Source organism: Portunus trituberculatus, chromosome 39 (assembly GCF_017591435.1).
Source record: "Portunus trituberculatus isolate SZX2019 chromosome 39, ASM1759143v1, whole genome shotgun sequence".
Classification (NCBI taxonomy): Eukaryota; Metazoa; Arthropoda; class Malacostraca; order Decapoda; family Portunidae; genus Portunus; species Portunus trituberculatus.
In genome coordinates, this window is record NC_059293.1 from 9,858,504 (window position 1) to 9,883,503 (window position 25,000).

The following is a 25,000-nucleotide window of genomic DNA, read 5'->3' on the forward strand; positions in this document are numbered from 1 at the left end:
CGTTCAGAAAAAAGCTGAATAGGTGATCAAAATTAGAGAATATCTGCTTTAAAAGGAAGGAAGAAATGCAGAAGCAGGCAGGGAATTCCAGAGTTTATCTAGTGGATGTCAGTCGGTTTGCTTTACACAGGTATTGTCACATGTTAATTCACTGTAGTTCGTGGAGCTTTCTTATTTACTAATGTGTTTTATATATTCTTCTTCATCATCTTCTTTTCTTCTTTTTTTTTCTTCTTCTTCTTCTTCTTCTTCTTCTTCTTCTTCTTCTTCTTCTTCTTCTTCTTCTTCTTCTTCTTCCTCCTCCTTCTTCTTCTTCTTTTTCCTTTTCTTTTTCTTCTTCTTTCCTTTCTTTCTTTTCTTTCTTTCTCTTTCTCCTCCTCCTCTTCCTCCTCCTCCTCCTTCTTCTTCTTCTTCCTTTTCTTTCTTTTTTTCTTTCTTTTCTTTTCTTCCTCTCCTTTTCTTTTCTCCATCTTCTTTTTCTTCTTTTTCTCCTCCTCCTCCTCCTCCTCCTCCTCCTCCTCCTCCTCCTCCTCCTCCTCCTCCTCCTTCTACTCCTTCTCCTCTTTCTTCTTCTTCTTTTTGACAGCCTTCTTCAGCGCACTCGGACATCTGCACCTTTCTCTGCATTCATTAACCTCCTTTAAGATCTTACTAACAACGGCAATTGAATGAGTAATCGTGTAGCTCCAAATTCTTAGTCCTATTTCGCCGTCTCCCCAGAGTCAAGAGTTAGTGAGTGGTATGAATCTTTTTCCAGACCTTTCTGCCCTTTTCATGTTCCTTGTGACTCCCACCTTTTGCAATTCTATCGTAATTCCATTCTCCTATTTCACTATCTGTCTTCCCATCGATTTCCTTCCCACAATTGATTTTTTCCTCATTTTGTCAGTATTTGTGGTTATGTATTATGCTCATTAAATCGTGCCTTTAACAAAGTCTAATACTGTCATTAGCACTGTAAAGCTTAAAACAATTGATTCCCTGAAGAGCTTTATCATGTCGAAAATTGGACAAAAATTCAAAGGCTTAATTGTTCTCGGTAGACTGTGAATGAAGGTCGATTAATTTAATGATGATTTGATTTGTAACGGAGCGCTTTTTTTTTTTTTATGTATGAGAGGAAATCTGGCTATTGGCAACGAAAAACACTAAACAAAAATGCCTTCTTACATGCCAGTTATCGAGTAGGTTCGAGAGAGTTAGCCAAACGAATGGGATTAATATCTTGAAACTTCCCTCTTAAATGAGTTATGAAAGTATGAAATTCCGTTTAGCTTTCTACCTTGAAGGATAATTGCTTCATTTTAGATTATGTTCCTCTTTTTATTTGTCTTCCTCCAGATAACGAATGATTTTTCTTTTCTTAATTATCCCTTGTATCTCTCTTCCTAGATCAATTATATTTCATGTTACTTCAAATTAGTTTCCTTCCTCTTTTCCGTTCGCTTGATTAATAGTATTATTTCTTTCGGCTTCTTTCTCTGTTATTAATAGTTTATAATAGTGTTTCACTGGAGTTTCATTCTACTTTGAATATTGTGTTAGATTTCCCTTTGTCTTTCTCTTCTGTCTTCCTCGAACAATAATAATCCTCCTTGCTCTTGATTTCCAGTGCATGGCTGTCTGCTGCGTGTTCCCCGTGGGTGCTGTGTGTTGTGTCCCTCACCAGGTTATCCTATACATGCTGGGCTCCCTCGTCACTCTTGGGTCTCGAGGTCAATGTCTTAATTAAGCCACTACACTCATAACAAAAAAAAAGTATTCCATCTCATGACCCCATAGAAGGTTTCGGGGAATATTCATAACGGTGCCTAAAAATACTGAGCTTATATAACTGTCTGGTCTTAATATGCGAGAAAAAGTGATGGCATGTTCCTTTGTTCCTTATCTTTGACGGAGAGACCGTGAACGAGGCGCCATTGAGAACGATACTCACGATTTATAGCTCGGCCCATTACCTCAGAAGTGCCCCAATTTTTCACCGCTAAACTTGAACGAGGGACAAGTGGCTCCGTACACACGCCCATCTAGTAGTGAGATGGTGAGCGGGCAGTTCTACCACTAGCAGGCCTACACTTTGCCGTAGACTCAATGGTGGGATTTGAGGAAAGTTCTGTGAGACTAAAGGAGTGATAATTTCCTTGCTTGTTTTCAGAGTGTGTTGAAAATTACTGAGCAAAATTAGCAGAAACTCAAGTCAGTGTTGAGTTCCTTACAATCTGACGACTGAGACAAGACAAGGCAGCAAGCAAGGTTAAAGGGAGGGATTGCCTAAATAATATATAGACATTATGTAAGTAGCAAGAAAACACTAGGTCTACACGTGGCAGTCGTTGTATAAAGCATCAATATATCTCCAGTTACTTATTTACTGATAAAAAAAAAAAAAATCACACACATTTATCGACATTTTACATGCTTGATATTCCTTAGAGTTAATATCTTGTAAATAATAATAATAATAATAATAACAATAACAATAACAAGGTGCAGACACAATCATTAAAAAGAATCTAATAAGCACTCGTCCTGGCGGAGGATCTGAGCTGTGATGCATTTTCCTAACCCGACACACTGACATCGTACCATTAAGCGATATTAGCGTGCCATCACTCTTCTTCATATGTTGCAGCATCATACGAAACTCATCATCCATCACTTGCTTGACTGTCATTACCTAACTACTCGTAACAACCTTCATAAACTGTGCAATATTACCACGGCTCCCTGTAATGGTCCCTGATGCTCAATTTACCTCCTGTTTATTGATTCTGAAAGGCAATCTGCTGTTATTTTGACCAAGAAAAATATATACATACTACAAACAACGTAAAGAAAAACCACAGAACGTCCATTATTAACTGGCCAACATGAGTGCAAATTTCTATTATTGTGTCTGACGTACAATTTATCTTTTTTTTCCTATTTATTCCAAGCGATAGAAAAAAAATAAGAGTCTATACTCGTAGCTAAAAATAAAGTAAAAGTGAATTGATGCAATGAGGTACAAAGTAGGTGCTCTAAAATGTAATAATTCCTCAGTGTTCACCTACACACACACACACACACACACACACACACACACACACACACACACACATTATCCAGCCTCGTTCAGGTATCTTTAGCGAAATTAAGGTCAATGGGAATCCTTTTTCCACGAACTAGATTTTTGCTTCAGGCGGATAATATATTTTTACTTTTATTTGATTTGATCTGCTCCCTAATTTTTATCATTTGTGTGTTTGTGCCTACATCTGTGCGTGCATGTGTGTGTGTTTCACTGTATGATCTGCTGCAGTCTCTGACGAGACAGCCAGACGTTACCCTACGGAACGAGCTCAGAGCTCATTATATCCGATCTTCGGATAGGCCTGAGACCAGGCACACACCACACACCGGGACAACAAGGTCACAACTCCTCGATTTACATCCCGTACCTACTCACTGCTAGGTGAACAGGGGCTACACGTGAAAGGAGACACACCCAAATATCTCCACCAGGCCGGGAATCGAACCCCGGCCCTCTGGCTTGTGAAGCCAGCGCTCTAACCACTAAGCTACCGGGCCGTGTGTGTGTGTGTGTGTGTGTGTGTGTGTGTATGAGAGAGAGAGAGAGAGAGAGAGAGAGAGAGAGAGAGAGAGAGAGAGAGAAAGAGAGAGAGAGAGAGAGAGAGATTCACCACCACCACGGTCGTCTGCTGGTCACCCAGCCAGTCTTCCCCATTACGGAGCGAGCTCAGAGCTCATAGACCGCTCTTCGGGTAGGACTGAGACCACAACACACTCCACACGCCGGGAAAGCGAGGCCACAACCCCTCCAGTTACATCCCGTAACTATTTACTGCTAGGTGAACAGGAGCCACACTTGCCCATTTGCCTCGCCGCCTCCCGGACTCGAACCCGGACCCTCTCGAGTGTGAGTCGAGCGTGCTAACCACTACACTACGCGTGTAGAGAGAGAGAGAGAGAGAGAGAGAGAGAGAGAGAGAGAGAGAGAGAGTGTGTGTGTGTGTGTGTGTGTGTGTGTGTGTGTGTGTGTGTGTGTGTGTGTGTGTGCTAGAGGGCGATAGGACGGGGGGAGGATGTCTTCATTTAATAGGTTAACCTACTTGAGGTACAGTTATCACCAAGAGTTTGTTCACGTGCCTGTCATCTAATTCAAGCAGTTTTTATTTATTTATTTTCTTTGTCATGAGTTCTCTGGTATGTTGAAAGTCACCTTACAAAACCTGACAACTGATAGATTTTAAGATCAGAGAAAATTTAACACCGAAGGAAGAAAACTGTGGAAGTGATAATGAAAGGTTACACGTATAAACTTCTGACCGCGACTGTGCCTACGTTCTGATTACACCTGGATACTCGTATTTTTCATTTTCTTTTTACGTAATGGGTGAAAATCGGCAAAGAACAACAAAAAACATAAAAAATTAAGACCCACTCAAATACCAATCCCCGAAAAGTGTCAAGAGAGTTAGTCAAAAGAATGGGATAAATGTCTTGAAGCCTTCCTCTTAAATGAGTTCAGGATACAGGTAGATGGAAATAAGGAAACAAGCAGGGAGTTCCAGAGTTTACCAAAGTATAAGTACGCGCGTTTAAATCAAGAGCTGTGATATGGATGCCTTCTGGTTTCTTGCAGCTTCAGTGATATTTATTGTGTTCTTTTCACTATTCCAAGACGCACTTTTCGAATTGCTACCCTTTTTATATCACCAGACGCGCTCTTGTGGCTTTCCTTTTAATGTTTACTTCATTTCTTCCTTATGTAGCGTTCAAATAAGTATTCTATTCATGTTCTTGTCCCATATCGCTGGTAGACAAATATTTCTGCAAATCTTTCCTTCTTTATTAAACCTTTAAGTGGATGTATTGTTTATTTATATTACTTATTATTTAATTTGATTTGCTTATTACTACTGTTTTATATTTCCATTTCCTTTTCTTTCTTCCATTTTTGTGTATTCTTAGTTGGTTAGCTTTCCTATTTGATGGCAGACTTAAACCAACGCCTTTGCCGAGACCCAAGGCGCCAATAGGGTTGATGAAATGTATATGGATATTCTGCCACTCTACGATAGCCTGAAAAATAGCCCTCTTCCTCCTAAACCTGAGCTGTGGAGCCTGAGATCACGTGGAAGCGCTGACCGTTGTGATGGTAAGAGGCAGCGTGGAGAGTAACAAGATCATAAAAAACATCTTACACACTTTAAGGCAGAAAAGCTGAAAATAATGACCTTCAGATTTCTGTGTACGTTAAAGTAATTGGAGCGTGTTACATATCCTGAGTATTGGTAGTGAGGAAAAGGAGGAAAAAAGAGGACGCGGAGAGAAAGAGGACGGAGAGGAGGAGGAGGAGAAAAGAAGACGGAGAGGTGAAGGAGGGAGAGAAAGAAGACGGAGAGGAGGACGAGGGTAAGAATGTGAGTATTGAAGCTTTCCAGATGAATGTTGGATGATGGTGAGGGACTGAAGCACAGGAGGAGGAGGAGGAGAAGGAGGAGGAGGAGGAGGAGGAGGAAAAAAAAAGGGAAGATGTGAGGCTTTGTGGATAAGTGGTGATGGCGCGGAGGAAACTAAGAGGGCTGTCAGACTTAGGTGCCCTACAAAGATGGGATACACGTGTGGTGAAGGAGCGAGTCTTATGGCCTTCCCACGTCTGTATGGGAAAAATGTTGGGTAAGATTTCAAGAAGGAAAGTATAAGAAAGAGGCCAAGAGTGAGGAGGGGAAATAGTAGGAAGAAAAGAAAGAAGTCTTATGTATATAGTGACGATGTATGTGAGGATACTATGAGGACTATCAGTTATTTATTCATTTATTATTTCTAAGTAGTTTCTGTGCTGTGGTGTTGTCTGGTTTCTTATTTGTTAAACACTACAAAGCAATAATGAGGACGCACAACTAACACCGCGTCTGTTCACCACACCTGAAGGTTAAGAAAGGAGGGCTGAGTAATAAAGGTGGTATTAAAGAAAAATATTTATTAAAGTACATAGTGCCACCGACGCTTGGAAGAACACTGGATGGCGGCTGAGTGGAATGAGAAACAGGCGACAATCAGGCTACACTAAGACGGAAAGAGGCTTGTGACATTCGATGAAATGAACACAGTATGAAATAAATGCACGACCATCGGCTGTACTCCTTACCTCCTCCACACAGGTACAGTACACATCTGCATGTATACTTGGTTGAAAAAAAAAAAAGAATATAAACCCGCCTGCTCCTGCCGCCCCGCGCCCCGTGGCCAGGCGGCGAGGGCCCGGCGCCGCGTTACGGCCGGCGGTGACCCGGGGCGAGGGCAGGGCGGGTTGCCCAACACCCCAGTGACCCGCGCCACACCCTCCATCAGGTCACTGACAGTGTTGACCACCGCCTTCAAGCTTAACGTGTAATACAACAAGTAAATTGTTTCTTTATCTTTAATACAGTTACAGTGTTCGTAGATTATTCATATCAGTATTTACAATGTATGAGAAGTACGTACGTATATATGAACAACAGTGAGGATACACACTTGTAATTAGGAGTCCCTTGTTCCACTTTTCGTCCCTCCGTCCCCCTATAACCCTCCCATAACGGCTCTCCATTACCGCCACACTCACGCTGGTGTCTTGTGCTGGCTGAGAACACTGCTGCGCCTGGGGCTATGGCACGTGGTTCACGGAGTGCCACTGTGAATGGTGCAGGCTGCTGTGTCGCTGCCGCTACACAGGCGGGATTCGCTCCGGCACACGGTCCGGCCTCATTCAGTGTTATGCAAGCAGGCATCACTAAGCTAATATTGATATAAGACAAGTAATAATATCGATCATAACGATCATGACTTCAAACATTAAAGATAAAGACTAAGAAATAACAAATGAAAAATAACAGTAATGTTGGAAACAATCAAATATATTGCGTGTCAGGGCGCACAGCACAGCAATCAAAGCGCGAGTGTTGGAACACACACACACACACACACACACACACACACACACACACACCTGGAATGTGTCACACTTGTCACCGAGAGAGAGAGAGAGAGAGAGAGAGAGAGAGAGAGAGAGAGAGAGAGAGAGAGAGAGAGAGAGAGAGAATGTTTAAGTACACAAACATCACAGCGCCTTAGTAACGCGGTGATCTCGGTGATCATGACAAAACATACAAACAAACACACACACATACACACACACACACACACACACACACACACACACACACACACACACACACACACACACACACACACACACACTAGGATAGGACTGATGATTTTTCCCTCTTTATTTTACGTCTGGTTTGGAAGCAAACGAACATGGATAGCAGCGAGAGAAATGAAAGAAAGGAGAGAAAGAATAAAGAACACGCGGCGCTTGGAACAGTCATCCCTGTATCTGAGAACGTTTTTCTTTTCTTTTCTTTGTAATAATTCCTCGCTGACATCGCTCACTCTTAGGCAAAGTGTCTGAGTTTCGTAAAGGTTCTCTTCCACAAGTATTAACGTTAAAAAAATACCACTGTTATTTTCTTTTTCGTCTCCTATAAACGTGCAAGTCCTGAACCTTCAAATGTGATTATGTACAGTTCATTAAAGGTTTATTCTTTAATGACCTATTGATTTTCCGTCTCTATTCACATCACTGCTCGGAAAAATCTTAAAATGTAAAGCTATAAGGGTTGTCTGAAAGTAAAAAGATGAAAAGTACAAAGAAAGAGAAAAAGGAAAGAAAAAAAAGGACAAGAAGAACAAGAACAAAAGAAAAAGGACAAGGATAAGAAGAACAAGAAGAAAAAATAAAAGAACAAGAACAATAAGATGATTATACTGTGGTTGTTGGTGGTGGTAGTGATGGTGGTGGTGGTACTAGTGTTTGTGGCCTTGAACTGAATTGCACCGTTTTGAGATTTAGGCAGATTAACAGCGGATATCTAGTAGTGAGGCTAATATAATTTTCTCTCAGCTGCTTCGTTAGATATTCTCACAGTGGATTACTCTTCTACACTTTATCTATTTATCTATTTTTGTCCTCTATTTCATTCATCGGCAATATGTCTTCCTTCATTGCATTCATGGACCTTTTCTTTGCTCTTATTGGTTGGTTACGCGACTACATTTTATTTATTTATCTATTTTTTTTGTGTCCTCTATTTCATTCATCGCCAATACGTCTCCCTCCATTGCATTCATAAACCTTCCAATTGCTTTCCTTCTGCATAGCTGGTTACTCGTCTGCACTTTATCATTTATCTATTTTTGTGTCCTCTGTCACACCTATCACCACTGTCTCCCTCCATTGCGTTCATAAAACTTCTCTTTGCTCTTCCTTTCTCCTGCTTGGTGGGTCACTGTCACGTTCATAGATGTATAATATAAAGCTTTACTGAATCCGGTACAAAGTCAATCTCCTTGTACTCTCTTCAGGAATAGTTTCATATCATAAATTATTTTGATGGGTTTCTGATACTTTTTCCCACTGATGGCGCGGAATCCTTATAAAGCATTCCCTTGTCATAAACACGCCTTTAAAAAACCGTATTGATTTCCTCTCCAACCACTTTTGTACTCCCTTTACGACTACTTTCACAAGCCGTAAATACATTACTTTTCAGGTTGTCATTATTACTCTTCCTGCGATGAATCCTTATCAAACTTTCCCAAGTCATGAAGGCATATTCGAAAATCCCTAATGAATTTCACTACGATCATTTAGAAGTGGTCGAGTTTCCAGCACCGAAGCGTTTAATTAAGAGTGTGAAGCGCAGCACTGAATATGGTTGTGGTGTTAGTGGTGGCGGTGAAGTTTGCAGTGAAGACTCTTTCAAATGGCGCACATATTTTTCTTTCCAGGTTCTCATAAAAAGATTATTTTCTCTTTGATAGTGCAGAAACCTTATCAAACCTTACCTATAGACATGAAAACCAGCCTGAAGATCTCTACTGATCTTCACAATAGTCAGTTAAAAGTCAAAACGCGTAAGAGTACGAAGGATAGAACTACGTAAATAGGAGATGGTGGTGGTGGTGGTATGACTGACGTTTAGTGAATGAGGTTTAGCGAGGCAGCAGCAGCAGTGGAGTTCACTTGGTCGATCAGAAACGCGTGGAACCGTGTCAAAATTGGATACCTTTCACAAATTGCCACTTTTTTTCCTTCCTCGTCATTCACTTCAAAGAGAAACACGCCAGCTGTTGATATCCTTTTTTCGTTTCCTTTGGCCATGATCGGTCTGACTTACCCTCCTCCCTTCCCTTACGTCACGATGCTGAGGCTAATCCCGCAGGCCACTTTAATCTCTCTCTCTCTCTCTCTCTCTCTCTCTGGGCAGCAGCCAAGCGCCACCAACGCCTTAAGTTCACTAAGTATTGACTTAATTTCCTCGAGACAGCTAATCCATATTTAATCTCAAACTGAAGCTGGAAAACACGATCAAATTCTCAAATCTTCATGGAAAAATTAAATCAAGCACTGAACCAATAGAGTGTTCCTTAATAAGTCCGCTTCAGAAAGTACATTTTGTAGAGTTTAAGATAATGAATATTTTCAGGGAGCTATATTGCATTTTATCTTGAGTGTTAACACGTTTTATTTGAAAGGAAAGGGATTACAGCGTGCAAGGCTGACTTTTTTTGCAGCTTCCCTTTTATTTTCTTTATGTGCTGAGGTTCTCAAATGGTTTTCCTGATTCTAGTGACAGTTTAGCAAGGATTCTACAACATCAGTGAAGAAAACACTCATGAGAATCCTGTTTATCATTTATGTCCTTTGAAAATTATTTTTATGAGAGCCCGAAGCGTTTCAGAATATGTAGAGAGAGAGAGAGAGAGAGAGAGAGAGAGAGAGAGAGAGAGAGAGAGAGAGAGAGAGAGAGAGAGAGATTATTAGATAAACAATCACAAACATAAACAAATATGGATATAATAAAAGATAGACACATAGATAGACACGCAAACCGAAAAAGAGTTACAAGAAATAATAGGGTACGGTAAAAACTTTCTTAACGTTTATGGTTCACAGACGCCGGGAGCAAAGGAGTTTAACGAGAGAAACATCATGATAGAGTGGGCGTTTGTTACCAGAATTTTTCACCTCAATGACACACGGGCCGGCGAAGGAGTTAATTAAGGTTGTCGGGGTTGAGGCATGAATGGGAGGAAGGTTCAAGCGTTCAAGGTTCTGGTTTTAGCGTTTGTTATAATGATGGGTATGAAGGGTAGCTTAGGGTAGCAGAGTGGCAGGTTAAACGTATCGGCGAAATACCTCAACCACTTGGAACTGCCTCTAATATAAATAAGTGAAATTTTCAAGCCTTTTGTGTCTAATGATGACGTAACAAAGAGTCTATGGAAAGCAGTACCCAAGAAAACTCAAATAAACATTACTATATCGGCGCAGTACCTCCACAAGTTTGAACAGACTATGGCGAAAATAAGTGAGATTTTCAAGTCTTTCTATGCTTCTAATGATGGAGTAACTAAGGAAAGCAACACCAAAAGAGAGTTCAATATCAAGAACCTCAGATAGCTATTAATTCAGTACCTCGACCATTTTGAACAACCTCTAATGGAAATACGTGAGTTTTTCAAGTCTTTTATGCTTCTACAATGATGGTGTAACAAAGAGTCTACAATCACATGGAGAGCAACACCTAAGAGAACTCAGTTAAGCAACCCTAGAGCTTTTGAAAGTTGTCCTAATGAGAATAGAAACGTTTAGGCATATGGCGCAGCGGGTGATGTGTTGCGGGTGACGGCCAGTGTGTGTGTCATGGCTCCTGGGCAAGCGCCAAACTCCACCAAGGGCAAGAGGCGAATTAATCATCTATATCAGTCTCGCCGTGATGTGAGCTAATTCAGTTTAATCGTGAATCTTGGAAAACATTAGATTATCGACGTGTTTTTTTTTTCTTTTCTTTTTTTCCATCGTCCATAATTTGTCGGCTTTAAAAGTTACCGATACAGTTTTGACCGAGGCAGCTGAAGGTTATAGCTTGACTTACGCACACACACGCGCGCGAGCACACACACACACACACACACACACACACACACACACACACACACACACACACACACACACACACACACACACAATACAAACGGACACTTGTTTCAATAGCACTTGACACAACAATCAAGGTAGAAAGATTTATGTAAAACCGTCCTCTATATGCAGTGAGTTAATACTAATAAACAACTACACCATTCAAAACTAACACCAAGTGACGCGAGGCCAGCAGTGTGGGAGTGGTGGTGTGGCGGCAGCGGCGCGGAAGTGACCCGAGCGACGTCTTCTATTGTGAAAGAGACGCTGACTAGAGAAACACCGAGAGGAAAGCATGTGTTTACAACCAAGAAGACTGTAGGGCCTAGGGTAAGCAGCTTAATAAGGATAGTCAAAGAATACTATCATTTCCTCAAGACCAGATAACACAAACGCTCAGCTACACAAGACACAGCGACACACAATCGAGGACCATTAGTGGGGGAATCATTTGAAAGATGTGGATGTTAACAGATTTTCACGCACGTTACTCTCTGCCGTGGCTTCTGGGATGTAAAGGTGACCTCTGAGGAGAGGCAATGTAACAGGTGGCTGAAGAACGAGCGAAGGAGGGTTGGAGGTCGTGTATTACCATTTCAAAAGGATGGCGACAGGATCAAATTTTCAGACAAAACTCAAAAAAGTGGAAAACTCTCTGCCGTGTTGTTTACGAAAGAGTATCACGGCTCGGTATGAATGTTATGACAGATGTAGCAGACATGGAATAAACTTGATTTCGCTCCCCCTTAGAAGAAATGATACTGGATGCATACATAACACTACGCCGACAGCTTCACCGGGTCACAACAACGCGAGGGACGTCTGCCACTCCAGGGACGCTGTAGGCAGGATGAAGATGAACCAAGGAATAAATTTCTTTTTTCACCCTGTTCAAGGACAAGGCTTTACAGTCTGGACAGAGTGCCGCTGCTGCTGCGATCGGCAGACACCGTCAATTCCATTCCAGATGAGCGGATCACTGCTACCTTCCTTGCCCATCTGTGTGCCCGCCTGCTGGACCTCATGTGGAGATCAAGGCTGCCAGGGTGCTGCAGGTGGCATGGAGGAGGCGCCTGGTTCAGTGCCGCCTGGAGGAGCTGCGGGTCTGGACTGCAGGCCCTGTGGTGGTGCAGCAGTGGTGGAGGCAGCTGCTGCATGGGTGACGGCTGGCAGAATACAACCAGGCTGCTGTGGTGCTGCAGAGCTACTGGCGGTGCTGATGTTCCATCCACCTGCTGGACCAGGAGAGGCGGTAGCGTGTGGAGCAGAAGCAGCACCAGGCAGCAGTAACTCTACAGCAGATGTAGCGTGCATGAATGCAGCACAACACCTTCTCCATACTCGTCGTGCCGTGCTCACAATGCAGGCCTACACCCGAGGCTGGAGGTGTCGGCAAAGACTGGCAGTGATGGTGAAAACTGCTGCGGTGGTGAAGAGGCAGCTGGGCCGGGCAGTGATGGCACAATCCCGTAAGTCCCAGCAAGCAGTGGTAGTCGTACAGCTCTGCATCAAGATATGGCTGACACGGCGATGCTTTCTGCAGCACCGTAAAGCTGTTGTGGTCCTCCAGGCAGCCTTCAGGGCACACCAGCAGCGAAGGGAATACTTGAGATTAAAAAAAGCTTCTCTTCTGCTGCAGAGGTGTGGGAGGGAGAAGTTGCAGCAATAGTGGATCTTGGCCATGAAGGTGGAAGCTGCTGTTACCATGCATGTTGTTACAGTGGGTGGGTAGGGAGGAAGCACTACCGGTCTGTCCTCCATAGTGTTAGGGCTATCCATGCCATGTGAGGACTTGGCAGGAGGGACACAAGACTAGGGAGCATTTCTTGGCCACCCGATAGGCAGCCATCACTGCTCAGTGATTGTACAGAGCCAGACAACAGCGCTTGTACCACAGCGCTTGTACCACAAGGAGCAGAACAGAGCAGCAACTATACTCCAAGCACAGGTGGCTGGGCTACCATTCCTTCCTCCGCCAAAGAGTGGCAGCTGTCACTATACAGCAACACTTCAGGTTTCGATAAATTATGACTCTTCCAAGCTTCTCCCTGCATCTCAGGAGTCACAAGGCAGCCAATCAGATCATCTAATTCTTTTGAAAATCTTAGACATTACACGATCTACTCTACTGATACTTGTGTACAAAAATATATACATTTGATATTTTCTTACTTTCCTACTTAACGGGGCACAGAAGTGGGCTTTTTTTTATACTTGCCCTTAACATGTCTTTCATTATGTAACCAAAAGTCACGGAGAAAATAATAAGAAAATTCTACATCTTGTTCTACGACTTGATAAAGGATTAAAGGTAAAACGCTTGTTAACTGAGAATCACCGATTTTCATCATACAAATGAGCATTTCGTAAACTTACAACACCTGCTAAGCGACGCCAAACACCTGGCTGAACAGATGCACAACAAATGGAAGGAACACATGGCAGGTGAGTGACCTGAGGGACTAAAAGATCAGACGAAACGGATGCGTGGGAAATATTACCAGCGTAACATGAAGAAAGTGCAAGTAACTGGTTAAAATCGCTGTACTTGGTTATCGTTTCCTCTTTCTGGATAAGAGGAAGCGCTGTACAAGGGAATGCAGCAGTTTTGCTCCACACGTGGACGCTTGCCACTGTCCCCATTCACAACAACACAGCAAGCACAACTATCTGATTTCAAACATGTACTAAATCTGGGAGGACACAGTTGACAGCCACATATTCGGTATGGTAGAAAATTAGTCAATAGTTTTGTTGGAATGTTTCACAGTACGTAACGTGTAGCACCTGGCAGGTTCAGGTGGAGGGAGAGCGAGCGAGGGAAGGTGGCACACCAATTTATCATAGATTGGTGGCACCGTACTTATTACTAGAGCCCTCCAGTCCCTCCTTGAGCCTATCCATGGTGCGGCGCAGTAGGGCCGTGAAGGCATTACGAATGTCCTTGCTGAAGAGGAAGTACAGAATGAAGTTGAGGCCGAAGTTAAGAAACTCTAAATTATTGGCGATGGCGCGGAAAATTTGGAAGTTGAGATCTTTCCTCTTGTCGTCACTGAAGGTGAGAGAGAGGATGGCGGCGGGAATGTTGGTAATGAAGAAAGCAACGATGATGGAGACGAGCAGCAGCACCAGCCGCCGCTCCATGTCGTGCCGCCGCTCGCTCATGCCGTGCCGGGGCGGCGGGACAGGGGCCGGCGCCGCTGAGGGGCGGAAAGGGAAGCAGTGAGCTGAGGTACATCCACAGTAACGGAAAGATACAGGTATGTCACACAATAACAATACTAATAATGGCAATGATTAAATGTCATATCTGTAATAAGTATGTTTGAGGTAATGAAGTGTCAGATATACACTGTAATGTCTTTTCAAGTGAGGAGTCTGATGATCAATGCAATCAACGTCTGTGAGCTTGAAGGCGTTGCATCACTAAAGTTCTCACTAACCTGAGACATTCATGGCGGAGAGAACGATTGTCTCCTCTTGGCCTCGGTTGATAGAAGAATTCTTGGAACTGCCTACCTCCTCCCCCGTCAACACCGGTCTGTAACCATTTACTACCGGGGTGGAGACGCCTTCAGGAGTGCACTTCCCGCTCAATACGTGCCCATTGTTATTGTTGAGGCCTTGAGGATCTACTAAGTTGTCTTCCTTCTCTAGGGTGTAACTGTCAGTATAGGGGACTGGGTGGCTGGGTTGCACAACATTGGTGACAGCAGCGGTATTGTCGTCTAAAGGTGAATCAGAGGAGGGTGCGACCATTATTGGTGCTGCTTTTTCGGTGTTCTTTTCCACCTGGCCGTTAGTGGGGGAGGGATTGACCACGGTAGAATTGACGTTGCCCTCGAAATACGACTGGGAAGGAATGGCAGACACCTCGCAGCTCATGCCACGAGACAGTAGGAGACGACGTCGGCTGATGCGCTTGAACTCAATGATGATCCACGTATTAAGGACTCCAAGCAGCACGGCCGGCGCGAACCTGAAATAGTTTTCCTTGTAACTTGTACTGTGTATGCATGAGTAAGGTATCAAGCATTTGTGTGAGGCAGCATGTAGTAACTCTAACCCATGAAGTGCTTAGTAAATACGTTCCACAGAAATAGCAGCAGTCATTCTTCACGGATTCGATAAAAAAAAACTTCAGGCATTTAGTGACAACATTTAAGGCCTCTAAATATGCATTTTAGGCATTCAATTACATGGGATCGAGACTCCAAGCATCAAGCTTTATGACAATGAACATTGATATCGATAGCAATCTTCACACAATAGTCAGGGTACATACAAGGCAATGAGCGTCTCACTTCGTAATGCAAGGTATAAAATGCTAGGAGTCCTGGCTAAACAAATACAAAACACTGAGGACACAGCATACCGAGGAACTCTAGTCGGAACCGTCAGCTCGATATGCCAACACAAAAAACTCCTGTGCATGCAATTATCACCATTCACATGCTTGGTTTATCTTGATGTTTTAAAGCCAAAGCATCAATCTGAAGCTAAAGCAAAACCTTCATCCACTCAGTAAGTGAGTAAAAAGGAGCAAGCAAAGGAAGCACTCAAGACGAACACAAGAAAGAAAATAAAGGCAACATGTAGGACCAAACAAGCACGCGGAGTTGGAACTGACAAGCCTACCTGACGCAGATCTCCAGGAGGTATTCATAGACCACGAACCACCTTGTCGACACCACCTGCACGTTTTCCTTGATCAAGAAGCGATCGGGAGACATGCCCGAGGGGACCACCATCTTATAGAAAGCCATAGGAATGTAGATAATGAAGGCGATGATGAAGGAGAAGGCGATCCTGACGGAGGCGACATAGTGGCTGTGCAGGTTGCGATAGGTGCGGGGGTAGCACACGGCCACGAAGCGATCAATGCTGAGACCAACCACGATGTACACGCTGGAGGCGATGAGTGCGTTGCCCACAGGAACCTGCAGAGGGAGAGTGGCGGGGTGACGATGGTTGCACGACAGTAATGAGGAGGCATGAAGGGTGAAAACGGTCTAGCGGATGTGAGGAACGTGGAAGACACAGGAGATGGGTTGATGGTGAGAGATGAGGAGGTGAAGAGGAACGGTGAGAGATTAAGAACTGTTGGTGAGGAGTGAAGGGGAAGTGAAGTGAAGTGAGGCGATTAACACACACACACACACACACACACACACACACACACACACACACACACACACACACACACACACACACTGGCTTCACAAGCCAGAGGATCGGGGTTTGATTCCCCGGCCGGGTGGAGATATTTGAGTGTGTCTCCTTTCACGTGTAGCCCCTGTTCACCTAGCAGTGAGTAGGTACGGGATGTAAATCGAGGAGTTGTGACCTTGTTGTCCCGGTGTGTGGTGTGTGCCTGGTCTCAGGCCTATCCGAAAATCGGAAATAATGATCTCTGAGCTCGCTCCGTAGGGTAACGTCTGGCTGTCTCATCAGAGACTGCAGCAGATCAAACACACACACACTTAATAACATAAACACAGACACGCTACGTAGATATACCTTGAAGCTAAGAAGAAAACAACACAAAAGTAAAAACAACAATATCAAAGACTTTCTCACGTGAAAGAAAAACAACAAAACAGCAGAAAATCACAGCGGAAAACACACAAAGTTGTCACATAAGAGAAAAAGAATTACCAATGTTGCTAAATATAAATCTTCCCTTTATATTTTTTTTTCTGTCATCAACTCTTCTCCACTAAGCCTTTTGTTACCATCCGTTTTTCTCTTCCACCTCCTTTTCCTTTCCTACACTCATTCTACTTACTTTTCTGCCTCCCAGCCCACGCCTCGTTTCACTGTTTACACAAGGGTCTGTCAAGGGCGCCAGCTGCCTCCCTCCCACTTGGTCTCCCTCTCCTCGTCACAATCTATTAGCACTACCGTCACGTTTACACGCCTTCCTCCTTGCTCACAATCACTCCTATCTCAAGATGTATCAGGGTAGTTATAATGGTTGTTGTGCTGTTATTGTTGGAATTACTTTTTTGGTTGATGTTGTGGTAGTAGTAGTAGTAGTAGTAGTAGTAGTAGTAGTAGTAGTAGTAGTAGTAGTAGTAGTAGTAGTAGTAGTTGTTGCAGTACTAATGGTAGCTATTATTTCTCTCTCTCACTCTCTCTCTCTCTCTCTCTCTCTCTCTCTCTCTCTCTCTCTCTCTCTCTCTCTCTCTCTCTCTCTCTCTCTCTCTCTCTCTCTCTCATCTAATTCCTCGTTAAGCCTTCATTTTTTTTCTCTCGCTCTCCTCATCGTCATCCTCATCCTCAGCCACATCTCAGTCCATTTCTTCTTTCCTTTTGTTGTCTCGCCTCTGCACTCTTACCAAACCTCCCCCGCCTCTATATATTCTTAGGTTCCTTATCGTAGGCGCCGTTATTTATTTTCTGGGGTATTGATAGATATTTTCAGAACATTTTTTTCTCTCTGATCCTCTTCCTTTGTCCTTATTTTTTTTTCTATCCCTTATTGTCGTCATCTTCGCTTTCCTTTGATTGCTTTTGTGGTTAACCCAAACACTTCATTATATATTCTTTTCCCCCAAGCCTCACACTTCGGATATTTTCATCTGTGTGCTCTTTGTCCTTAATCTTTTCTCTCTCACTAGAGTTTCAGATAAGCATCACTCTCTCTCTCCCCGTCTTCGTCCGTCCCTATTTATACCGCTTAGGTGGTGAATGTAATTTTTGTCACCCTTCGTGTTCGCTTGATTTTATTTTTCAGGCGCATCATATTTCCTGATACTCGTCTTGTTGTTAATTTTTCTCCTCGTTACGCTGCACTTTCACGCTTGGCTCGATTTACATTTTCACTTGCGATGTATTTCAGTACACCCTTTCCTTTCTTTATTTATTTCTCCTCAGGCATCACATTCATGCTGGACACTTTACTCTTCTTTTCTTAATGGCGTTATTTTAACCAGGATTATTTTCAGACGCCACAGTGATCATTATAAATCTGGTTTTCATGTATGTATATATGTATATATATATATATATATATATATATATATATATATATATATATATATATATATATATATATATATATATATATATATACTTCCTGCCTTTGAATGTGATAAATATTTATTTGATTTTTACTAGAATCATGAAAACCCACTAGAAGCCCCTATATGGACTATAACTTCCATTAAAGCCTATAAAAGGTAGCCAAGATGTGTTTTACTGTCTAATTCTCTCTCTCTCTCGTGGTTTCCTCTCAATTCAATTAAGTAGTCTTTACAGATGTGGATTATTATTTGAGTGTTTGAATTTAAACCAAAAAGTACTGAACAAATGGACAAGTTTTTAGTTTCTATAATTTCACGTTTGTCTTTAAGTTGGTCTAGTACTGAAACGCCACTAACACTCAAAGCCTCTCAAATGAATAAAGTAATCTTGTACAAATACGATACAGATAACAATTGTGAGATGTAAAACGCAAAACCAAGAAATTGAACGAACAGTGAAGGTACGTACGTTCAATTTTTACCTAATCTGCAAAATTGCCAAGTGTTTGCCAAGTGCCACCACCAGTCACTGCATTAAGAACACAACACTTAGGCGCATACTGAAAGACCGTGAAAGACGTAAACTAAAAGCTTTCATGGGAGGTGAGGTGGAGACTGAACGCCGCCCCTTGATGTCCCCTGCCACACACCCATCCAACACGCCGCGCCCACGCACCCTCTCCTTCCCCCGTTGGTAAATATTAGGTTGGCCGTCACTCTCTGCCCAGCTGAGGGCGTCCGGCACTGGAGGAGTCTGACAGCTCAAGGTCTTGTTAGTGTTGTTTATCCCCGTGACCTACCAATGCTTTCGTGGGTACGCCCTAACCTGCCCCACGGTGTCTACGGTTTCAGATATCCTGCTTCTACATGGTTCTTAGTCTGTCTCTTAATCTACCTGCGCCCTCTATACACCTCGGTCTTTACTTCTCAATCTACCTTCTCTTGTATACCCGTGGCTATTATTCAGTATCATATCTCTACCTGTGTCTCTACCTGTATCTCTTAAGGGTCTCAGAGTAAGCGAACCTATGCACACTGGTAGAGCTCATCAAGGTCAAGCATTATTCTGTCACTGGTGTTGGTTCTGTTGTTCCTGGTATTGACTTTACAATAGCACCACATGTCGAAATTTTATTCTGGTTTCATTGTTATTACTATTACCACTACTGTTACTACTACTACTACTACTACTACTACTACTACTACTACTACTACTACTACTACTACTACTGCTGCTGCTGCTGCTACTGCTGCTGCTTCTGCTGCTGCTACTACTACTACTAACAATAATAGCAATAATAATAAGAAAAAGAATAACAATAACAACGCTATTACCAAAGCTATTACAATTACTACAACAACGTCAACAACAACAACAACCGTCACCACCACCACCCACCACCACTACTCTCAAGACACCAATTCTCCTTACCATAAAAAACCTTTTTATCATCACACATTGTTCCCAGGGCCATACAACTGCCCAGCCCTCTCTTCTCCCAAACAGCCACGCGCGCCAAGAAAACTAAACAGGATCTCTCACATTGAACTCTAAGGATATCAAATGGCTTCTGTTTGTCACTAACTACTGATGGAGTTGGGATAGAGTTTCCCTGGGCTTACCTCGATGTGAGCGAAGTACAGAGCTGCGGCGTAAGGAACTGGCGTGGCGTGGGAGTGCAAAGTGAAGGGAAGAAGCACCACACATACCAGAAGGTTCGCTACAGCCAGCCACATGAGATACCTGAGGAAGAGAACGATACATACTATATACGGTAGTTAACACCAACTTTCTATCCCTCCTGAAGGTGTGTGTACGGTGGATATTTGAACTCGGTGCATTAGAGGCTTTTAGAAGCACCACACACTAGAACAGTGGTTCCCAAAACTTTTCCTGAGTGAGTACCACTTGGAGGTCCCGTACAATCCCCGAGTACCACCTGGTTCCAGAAGAACTCAATTCCAGCAAATATCAATTTATTCACAAATAGAACACACAAATGAACTAACAACAATGAACACAATTCGATTTAATGCGAGGGATGCATCTATTTCTTCTCCACCGGCTGATCGATGCCAGATTATCTTGTATAAGACAATTTTTTTTTATCTGATAAATGAATCCATTTGATTTAAAATAAAAATCACATGTGATCTGGAAAGTGCTCATGTACAATATAGGTTGGGAACCACTGCACTAGAATGTTTGCTATTACTAGCCACATAAGGTAGAGGAGGAAGGAACGAAACATATCACATTCAAAGGTCAATAGTAACTTTCTGGTCCTTGTGAGGCTGTATGGTGGGGGATATTGTGACAGTGTTTGGTAAGGGACTGAATGGTACAGCGGGTGGCTTTAAAAGGAAGTAGTTCTATCTCATTGCTTGATCAATGGGACAAGGCAGTGGAGCAAAAGATCTTAATATAAATGTAGTACAAAATATTTTCTCTTCACGTTGGAAGACACATGCTCACCAAAGGCTGCCACCTTTGTACCGGCACGAAGATACAAAAGAGTGATATAATCAAATTAGCGTGAAAAGTACATATATATATATATATATATATATATATATATATATATATATATATATATATATATATATATATATTTTTTTTTTTTTTTTCAATATGGAGTTTCAAGGATATCATAAAAGGAAAAGTTATTTAACCTGTGTTGCAATTTACTCTAATAATCTAAGTAGGTATTCATTTTACATTAACATCATGTAAACTCCATTTAATCTTTTGTAGTACATTCTGTATAACCATGTTTCTAATACGAGGGTTAACTGGTCTATCTCTTCCTCATGTATGGTGATGCATCTGCAGGAACACTAAGGAGGCAGTGTAAGTGATAGAAATCTGAATGGAAGTAACATTATATTCGACCTGCGAGAAATATCAAACATTTTCATGGTTCAGTCTTCTCTGTTGTGAAATCTGAGGACACGAGATGAAATATAAGAAATAAAAAAAACATAGAAAACTGAAGTGTATTTATTGTTCTACAGCATGAATCAACGGATGTTACAATTCTTTTATCTCACGCAGGCTAGCTGGATTCATGTCAAGACTGAAACAAAAAGAGTAACTGAGTGTGCTACATGTTCCTCCTGCATGGGATGGAAGGAAGGATCTCGGACCATCCATCTACCAGTGATAAATAATTAGCACAGGGTGTAGAGGCAACATGTGAAGGAAACGACCAGGACACTTCACATAATGGAGGAAGTGTGTCTGTAACTCTGAAGCGCAGAAGTGATTTAATATATTACCATTTTTTTATGGGTAGTGATAAATTTAGTACCTCAGCCCTTCCCTTCCATAATCCTGATGAAATCCTCTGATTTATGATGTCATTACTTTCTACTGGTGTTGGCAAACTTATATACCTCAGCCCTTACCTTCACAAACTGATCAACTAATGAGTGATTATCATTTTGTTCCAAAGTTTTTTATATCACTATAAAATCTTCGCGTCATGTCGAAAACAATGATCGCATGATTTTAGAACTAACATGCCTATTTTTCTTAAAGAGTAAAATCACCGTTGAATTCCTGTCACGTATATGGAACACCACTAAATCAAACTATTGTTTTCGTACATCTATGTAACCTAAAATCTTCCTCTATTTAAGTCAAATTTAGCAGAGAACAATAAATCTGTCGTCAGCATTGATTTCTTGTCACCATAAACAATTATTTTCTATTATGTTTGTATTCAACCTACATTTTCTTTTTCATTCGTATAAAGTTTAGCAGAGAACAATAAAAGAGACTTTTAACATTGTTTTTCGTCATTATTAACTCATACTATCATTAACTGTATGTCTATATGACCTCCAGTCTCCTTCCATTCATATAAAGATATTAGAGAACAGCAAAAGTGACACCGATCATGAATTTCCCATTAAACCAACACACTAAAACCCACAAGTTTCAATATGAATACATCCCCATTTCGTTTTCAGGGTTAGCAGAGAGCAGAGGCCTCCCACGTCAGCCAAAGAAAAGGAAGGAAAGCAGACTGAAGAGACAGGATAAGAAAAGTTAGAGATCTCGTGTTGATTCTGGGAAGGACGCCAAACGTGTGGGAGACACGAGGGTCTATTTATGAGATTCTTCGGAAGGCAATAGAAGCCATAGTGGACACAGATGGGAGAAGCTGGTGTTGACACGGCGGGGAGGGACAGACGGACAGATGGACGAACAGACAGACAGACAGACAGACAGACAGACAGACAGACAAACTGAGAAATCTATCAATAAATAGAAACACAAAAACACACACTGACAAACAAAAACGACAAACAAACAGAAATAAAGTAACCGAACGACAAAACAAACAGCAAAATCAAGCCTGACACACAGACAGACAAACAAATAAAACAAACACGAACAAACAAACATTTGGGGAACAACAGGGACACCGAAAAAAATAAATGACCTCTGTGTGTGTGTGTGTGTGTGTGTGTGTGTGTGTGTGTGTGTGTGTGTGTGTGTGTGTGTGTGTGTGTGTGTGTGTGTGTGTGTGTGTGTGTGTGTGTGTGTGTGTGTGTGTGTGTGTGTGTGTGTGTGTGTGTGTGTGTGTGTGTGGTAAAGAGAAGGAAAGATAAATAGAGACAGAAAGAGAGAAAAAAAAAACATATAGAGCAAAAGAGATCAAGAAAAAGAAAACTTCCTTAAAAACCTAAGTCTTTACCTGGAGGAAGAAGCAAGTAAGAGCTTGATCCCTATTGAAAGACATGACGAAGTGAAAGGACTGTATGCATCTTATCACCTGGAGAAGAACCAAAGAGTGTCGGTCTATCCAAGTCACACCAGGATAATAGCTAGACGTGTTGGGTTGTTCGAGTGTGGCCAGTGTCCGGTGATTTCAGCTACCAACACAGGTACTCCAAGTGGTAAGCCAGTAGACGGGTTAACTGCAAGCTTGTACTGAAGGACACAGCGCCGCTTAGATAGATGAGTGTTTACCAGTGCCCTGTGTCTTTTCTCGAGAAAGCATGAGAAAATTAGGAAAGAAGGAGGAGGAGGAAGAGGAGGAGGAGGAGGAGGAGGAGGAGGAGGAGGAGGAGGAGGAGGAGGAGGAGGAGGAGGAGGAGGAGGAGGAGGAAGTGATTGTGGTAGTAGTGGTGGTGGTAAAAAAAAAGAAAGCAAAATTTTACAACTATGACTTGCTTTTTTACTTTTATCTATTTTTGTTGCACTTGATTCTCTCTCTCTCTCTCTCTTTTTCTCTCTCTCTTCTCTCTCTCTCTCTCTCTCTCTCTCTCTCTCTCTCTCTCTCTCTCTCTCTCTCTCTCTCTCTCTCTCTCTCTCTCTCTCTCTCTCTCTCTCTCTCTCTCTCACTCCAAAGCGTCCACCCTTGTAGCTCACCATTTCAACAGCTTCCTCTCTCAGTCAGCCTCTCAGCCTTCCTTGATTCAAAGACAAGTAATCAGCAAAAGCCTGTATCTGGGAAACTCGCCACCTGACACTATCAACACCTCTCTCCCTCTGGATTTTAGATAGAACTCCTATTTTTCTTCCCCTTTTTTCTATGTTCTTCAGGTCATTCACCTTCTCCTCGTCTGATCCTTCCATTAACGAGTTCCATTTCTCCTTCCTCGCCTTTGTGCAGCATCCAGGTTTTATTGCTTTATTTACCATATTTTCTCGCCTCTCGTGGGATTTGGACCGTGGCGACACTGGTTGGCTGTTTGTGTTTATTTATTTTGGTGTGTCGGTTTTTCTTCGTCTCTCTCCATTCCGTTCGTTTTCTTTTTCTGTTTTCTTTACCTTCACTCACTCACTCACTGACCCGTGCTCTATTTTGCCAAGAGTTTGTTTTTGTTCCCCTGAACTTCCTTCACTTACGGTTTGTCCTAGTTCTCTTTATTTTTGTTTTCCAATTCCTCCTCTCCTCCTCCTCCTCCTCCTCCACCTCTTTTTTTCTCTTATTCCTCCTCCTCCTCCTCCTCCTCCTCCTCCTCCTCCTCCTCCTCCTCCTCCTCCTTCTCCTCTTCTTCTTCTTCTCTTAGCTCGTTTTCTTAGTTCTCTCTCTCTCTCTCTCTCTCTCTCTCTCTCTCTCTCTCTCTCTCTCTCTCTCTCTCTCTCTCTCTCTCTCTCTCTCTCTCTCTCTCAGACAGACAGACAGACAGTGAAGGAGGTATGTGTAGTAAACAACACATAGGGAAATCAGCAAAGGAACTCTATTTTAATCTTGTTGATGAAGGGATGAAATAGAATAAGAAATAAGGTGAGACTGCATGATGAGCTTTTGTTGACCTTTTTCTGTAATGGTCGTAACTTTTGTCTTATTAGGATGAGTGAGATGATTTATTTAATTAATTTATTTCAGCTTCAATTATAATCATTTTTTCGTTTTTTCTTTGTTTTCCATTGCCATCTTTTTATACGTCTTGTTATGAAGTTATTCTATTTTTTTTTCAGTAGTAGTAGTAGTAGTAGTAGTGGTGGTGGTAGTGGTAGCAGCAGTAGTAGCAGCAGTAGTAGTAGTAGTAGCAGCAGTGGTGGTGGTGGGTGGTGGTGGTGGTGGTGCAGTAGCAGTAGTAGTAGTAGTAGTAGTAGTAGTAGTAGTAGTAGTAGTAGTAGTAGTAGTAGTAGTAGAAATAGTGTTGTTGTTGTTGTTATAATAATAATAGTAGTAGTAGTAGTAGTAGTAGTAGTAGTAGTAGTAGTAGTAGTAGTAGTAGTAGTAACAGTAGTAGTAGTAGTAGTTGTTGTTGTAGTAATAATAGCAGTAGTAGTATCATCATTATCATTATTATTTATTTACCAATTTATCTATGTATCTATTTTAATTCATTTTACCTATCTATTCATTCATCTTCATTCTTCTGTCCTCTTTCTTTTTTTCAGATATCACGAGACTGACAGGCAACAAGTTTGAAATGCCACACATTTCTAACCTGTGAACATCCTCTATGGCGC

The 25,000-nt window shown here is 42.2% G+C and overlaps 1 protein-coding gene across 5 annotated transcripts in view; it reads right to left on the minus strand.

Moving 5' to 3' along the window:
* Positions 1-5,969: 5,969 nt before the first annotated feature.
* LOC123515401 (probable G-protein coupled receptor AH9.1) overlaps positions 5,970-25,000 on the minus strand; it is a 180,212-nt gene continuing 161,181 nt past the window's right edge. For all 5 annotated transcript variants that reach the window (XM_045273943.1, XM_045273939.1, XM_045273940.1 and 2 more), the window contains 4 exons: positions 19,684-19,804; positions 15,671-15,972; positions 14,476-15,011; positions 5,970-14,232 (listed from right to left, as the gene is read on the minus strand). In XM_045273943.1, coding sequence (XP_045129878.1) covers positions 13,874-14,232; positions 14,476-15,011; positions 15,671-15,972; positions 19,684-19,804 — 1,318 coding nt within the window. In that variant the 3' untranslated portion in view covers positions 5,970-13,873. The remainder of the gene's footprint in view (positions 14,233-14,475; positions 15,012-15,670; positions 15,973-19,683; positions 19,805-25,000) is intronic.